A 5,000-nucleotide genomic window follows, 5' to 3' on the forward strand; every position below is an offset into this window, starting at 1 on the left:
GTTGATAAAAGCGCTGTATAAATAAAAATGATTGACTGATTGATTGATTGATTGATCCAGTAGCACGGATCCAACGCAAACAGCATTTTTTAAGAACCAGTTAAAGAGGAACCCGTTCTCTTCCATGCATTTTGCGAAAATGGCGCTGCGGTGAGCCGTAGCTCCTGGTTGCGTTTTTCTTCGTTTCCAGAGATCTTTCCAATGCGTTACGCAACTTGCCCGACGCAATGTCCTCCAGTCAGAAGATGATGAGGCTTCACGAAGAATGTTTTCCGTAATTAGGTCAGCTTTTAGGTGCAAAACGGCGCCGCGCACAAAGGCCTCGAGGAAAACAGATATCGATTTTCCGCCGAACAAAAGTTGTTGTTACGCAAGGCCCGAGCCTCGCCAACTTTGGTTGATTGTTTGGGGTGCCGCGAGAAGATGAGGCACAGCGCTGCTCTTTCACCGCCGACGTCAGTCACGCCCATCTCCGCGAGCTTTGTCTGACCCTCCCGAGCACTTTTCAGAGCTCAAGCGTTTGATTACGGCGACTTTGAATACGCTTTGTGTGCCGTTAATGAATCCGTGTAAAAGGGAGATTTGTGCATGCGAGAAGCTCGTTCTCATAACCTACTTCCAGCCGTGTTTTGTGTGTCGGGCTCTAATCTGTTTATAGGTTGGTGACTGCAGCGTTAGATTGCGGACCTGTGACCCACATAGAGCGCGCCGATTCGTCTTAAAGGGTCGCGTCGCGTTCACATGGACGCCCGTTTCGAGTAAATACAGCTGAATTAAGTTATGACGCAACAAGCCCAAATTATGAGATAGTGAGTCAAAATGGAGACACTGGGTCAATAAGGCAAAGATGTCTATGAAATGCTAAAACTGTAAGATGCCAAGCCGAAGACATGGTTATGACGCGCAATAAAAACGTTAGAGACCAAGTTATGACAAAAAGGGGAACATTATGAGATAATTCGTAATTCAAGTCCTCGCTTTGATGCCCCGAGTAATGATTAGGGCGGAAATGTCGAAAAATGTAAGACGCTAAGTCGTCATCGTGACGTGAAAAAGTCAATAAATGTAACAAAAAGTAAAAATGAGGACTGTGTTATGCCGAGTCATTATGACACACAATGGAAACTATGAGATACAGAGACTTAGTTATGACATTAAATAAAAAACAATGAGGTGCCAAGTTATGACCAAACCATAGTTATGAGGAAAAAAAGTGACCGTTATGAGATAATTCAGTGATTCATAATTAGCACGGAAATGTCAAATTATGAGATGCTGAGTGATAAATATAACATGAAAGTCAAAATGTAATTTTGGCGTAAACGGTTAATAACTGTAACAAAATGTAAAAAAAAAAAAAAAATGAAGTTAGGAGATACCTAGTCATGAAAGTAAAAAATTATGACGGGATTAAATGATGGCATACTAAGCCAAAACTGTAAGATGCCGAGTCATTATGACAAAAAAAGAACGTTATGAGATAATTCATAATTCAAGTCATAATTAGGACGGAAATGTCAAATGATGAGATAAACTGTAAGATGCCGAGTCGATCACTTGGGTATGAGATAGTTCATGAATCTATTGATCACTTGGGTTATCTCATCTCATAATTATCTCGTAATGTTCACTTTTGATGCCCTGAGTAATGTCGAATTATGAGATACTGAGGGATCATTATAAAATTAAAGTCGGAAAATGTAAGACGCCAAGTCATCATTTTGACGTCAGTAACTGTAACAAAATGTAAACATTAGGAGATGCCTAGTCAGAATTTTGGCATAAAAGTAAAAGTTATGATTAGATGATTAGTTTATGACATACTGAGTCAAAACTGTGAGATGCCAAGTCATTATGACACACAATGGAAACTATGAGATACAGAGACATGGTTATGACATTAAATAAAACAAGTTATGACCAAACCATAGTTATGAGGAAACAAAGAACGTTATGAGATAATTCATAATTCAAGTCATAATTAGGACAAATGAAATTATGAGATAAACTGTAAGATGCCGAGTCATTATGACAAAAAAAGTAACATTATGAGATAATTCATAATCTAAGTCATCACTTTGATGCCCGAGTAACGATTGTGGCGGAAATCGTCACGAAAAGTGAAAATGTGCGACTGAGTCATCGTTGTATAAAAAGTCAAATGTAACAAATTAAAAATGAGGAGATGCCTAGTCAAAATTTAGATTAAAAGTAAAAAATGTAAGATGCTCATTTGTAATTTTGACATAAAAAGTAAAAAGATTATAAGATGCTCATGTCACCAAATGTTTAAACGCTAAGCTAATATGAGATGCTAAGCCATAAATACTCACAGTGGTGAAGATGCTTGAGTTACAATTGACACAAAATGACATTTATGAGATACTAAGTCATAATTATGAATTATGAAAAATCAAGATTATAAGATTATAAAATCAATTTTATGGTACCAAGTCATTATGATAAAGTCAAAATGATGAGACAGCGGGTCATAATTGCATTTAAATCAACATTTTGAGATTTTACGTCGACATTTGGGTTCCAATTATGACTTGAATTATGAATTATCTCATAACGTTCTTTTTTTTTTTCTCATAACTATGGTTTGGTCATAACTCATTGTTTTATTTAATGTCATAACTATGTCTCTGTATCTCACAGGGCATTTAGACTTGAGTTTAATTCTGACATAAAAAGTCACAATCGAGATAAAAGATTAAAATTGAGACGCTAAGCGATGACAAAAAGGTCATAATTTTTCCATTTAAAAAAATCATAAAATTTAAAAAAATAGTAACTTATGATTATTTAAAACAGCTTTTTGAGGCGTCAGCTGGCCATTAGTAGAAGTCAGGAAAACATTTTAGATTTTTTTTTTTAATGAGTTTTATTTTAATTTATGAGATTTTTTTAATGAATATTATTAAATGTTTGATTATGGTCTGTATCTGCCATAAAAAGCTAGAAATCAAAAACGTTTTTAAATTAAAAATATATTTATATGTGTATATATATATATATATATATATATATATATATATATATATATATATATATATATATGTATATATATGTATGTGTGTATATGTATATGTGTGTATATGTGTATATATATATATATATATATATATATATATATATATATATATATATATATATATATATATGTGTGTATATGTGTGTGTATATATATATATATATATATATATATGTGTGTGAGTGTATATATATATATATATATGTGTGTGTGTATATATATATATATATATATGTATGTGTGTGTATGTATATATATATATGTGTGTATATATGTATATATGTATGTATATATATATATATATATATATATATATATATATATATATATATATATATGTATATATATGTATATATATATATGTGTGTGTGTGTATATATATTAGTGCTTTGATGCAACCTGTGTTGTTAAAAGCTCTATATAAATATTGATTGATTGATATGTTTATGTACGACACATGTGAAATGTGGTCCTGACTCTCTTCTCTTTGGCTCTCAGTGGACCAGGCCGATCCGTACGCTCACATCGCTGCTCTTCACTTCGATCAGATGCTGCAGAGGTTCGGGTCGCCCATCATCATCCTCAACCTCGTCAAGGTGAGATCCCGCCTTTCACTCCCAAGTCAGGAGGAAGTCGTTCTTTGCATGAAGAGACGTCGCCATGACGTCCGTAAAACACGTTTTTATCCCTTTTATGAGGATGGACTTTGAAAGGCCTGTTTTGTACGAAGGACTCAGAAAAGCTATCTTTTTCACACGCGTGCAACTAAAGCATTGTAATAGTTATGACATAAAAAGTACAAATTATGAGATAAATGATGACGTGATTATGACCCAAAAGTTTAAAGTTTATGATTCTGCGTCATAATTACGATAAATAAATTACGTCATTATGATGTAAATAGTCAGAAATATGAGATACTAATATAGATGCTAAGCCTTAATTATAAAAAAATTTTTTTTACTTTTTTTTTTACATTTTTATGAATTGTAATTGTAAGAATTGCACATATTATTATAAGCTCAATTTTATTGAATGTTTTATTATAATCTGCAATGACATAGACTTTAGAAGCATAATACTTTAGATATAGCAGTAACTCAAATGAATGCAAACTAAATAAATTTGTAAATTGTTTTGCATTATTATTTATTATTATTTTTGTAATTGACTTATAACCCCTAAACAACTGGTCCTTCAGTAACAATAGAGTATACAAGCATACACTTGTATGTATTACACTTGTATAAATTTAAATAAATAAATACAATAAAATAAAATAAAAATAAAATAAAGTATAAATAAATACAATTAAATTAAATTAAATTAAAATTTAAATAAATAAATAAATTAATAAAAATTAAATTAAATTAAATTAATTATAAATAAATAAATACATAAAACATTTTTTGCATTATTGCTTTATTAATATTAATTCCAGATATCACTTGCATTATTTCACATAATTATTTGGATTAATTTGGGGTTTGGTTTTTTTTTTTTTTTTTTTTTAAGTTTGCATTTATTTGATCAAAAATGCAGTCATATTGTAAAATATTATTGCACTTTAAACGATCTGTAATCTTTACCGGCCACGAATGCAGGGTGTCTTTCACCGAATGCGCTGTGCTTCACGTGAACACTTTTAGCATCTAATGCACTGGCTATAAATACAACAGGCTGCGCACACGAAGAAAAGCACACGCTGATGTTTTTCGTGTAAAAGCTGCTATCCAGATTCCCCCCGTCCCTCACGTTGGCTGTCACGAGAGACGACAGAACAAAGCCCCGAATCGCAGTTTGAGCCAAAAACACACACCGTGTGATGTCCGTGTGAACGCCAGGTGCCGAAAAGGCACAAAAATTCACAGCGACAGGCTGGAAGCACATGTGCACGCGTGTTCGCGCCGCTGTTTCGCCGTGTGTTTTCCCGTCCGGGTGAAAAGCGTGCGACAAAAGCTTC

At 33.0% G+C, this 5,000-nt stretch overlaps 1 protein-coding gene across 1 annotated transcript in view; it reads left to right on the forward strand.

The window, feature by feature from the left end:
* Positions 1 to 5,000, forward strand: part of fig4a (FIG4 phosphoinositide 5-phosphatase a) — a 60,530-nt gene that overhangs the window by 21,718 nt on the left and 33,812 nt on the right. Inside the window, 1 exon segment of the mRNA XM_043220553.1 lies at positions 3,536 to 3,633. Coding sequence (XP_043076488.1) covers positions 3,536 to 3,633 — 98 coding nt within the window.

The sequence above is a fragment of the Puntigrus tetrazona genome, chromosome 20 (genome assembly GCF_018831695.1).
Source record: "Puntigrus tetrazona isolate hp1 chromosome 20, ASM1883169v1, whole genome shotgun sequence".
In the NCBI taxonomy this organism is placed as follows: Eukaryota; Metazoa; Chordata; class Actinopteri; order Cypriniformes; family Cyprinidae; genus Puntigrus; species Puntigrus tetrazona.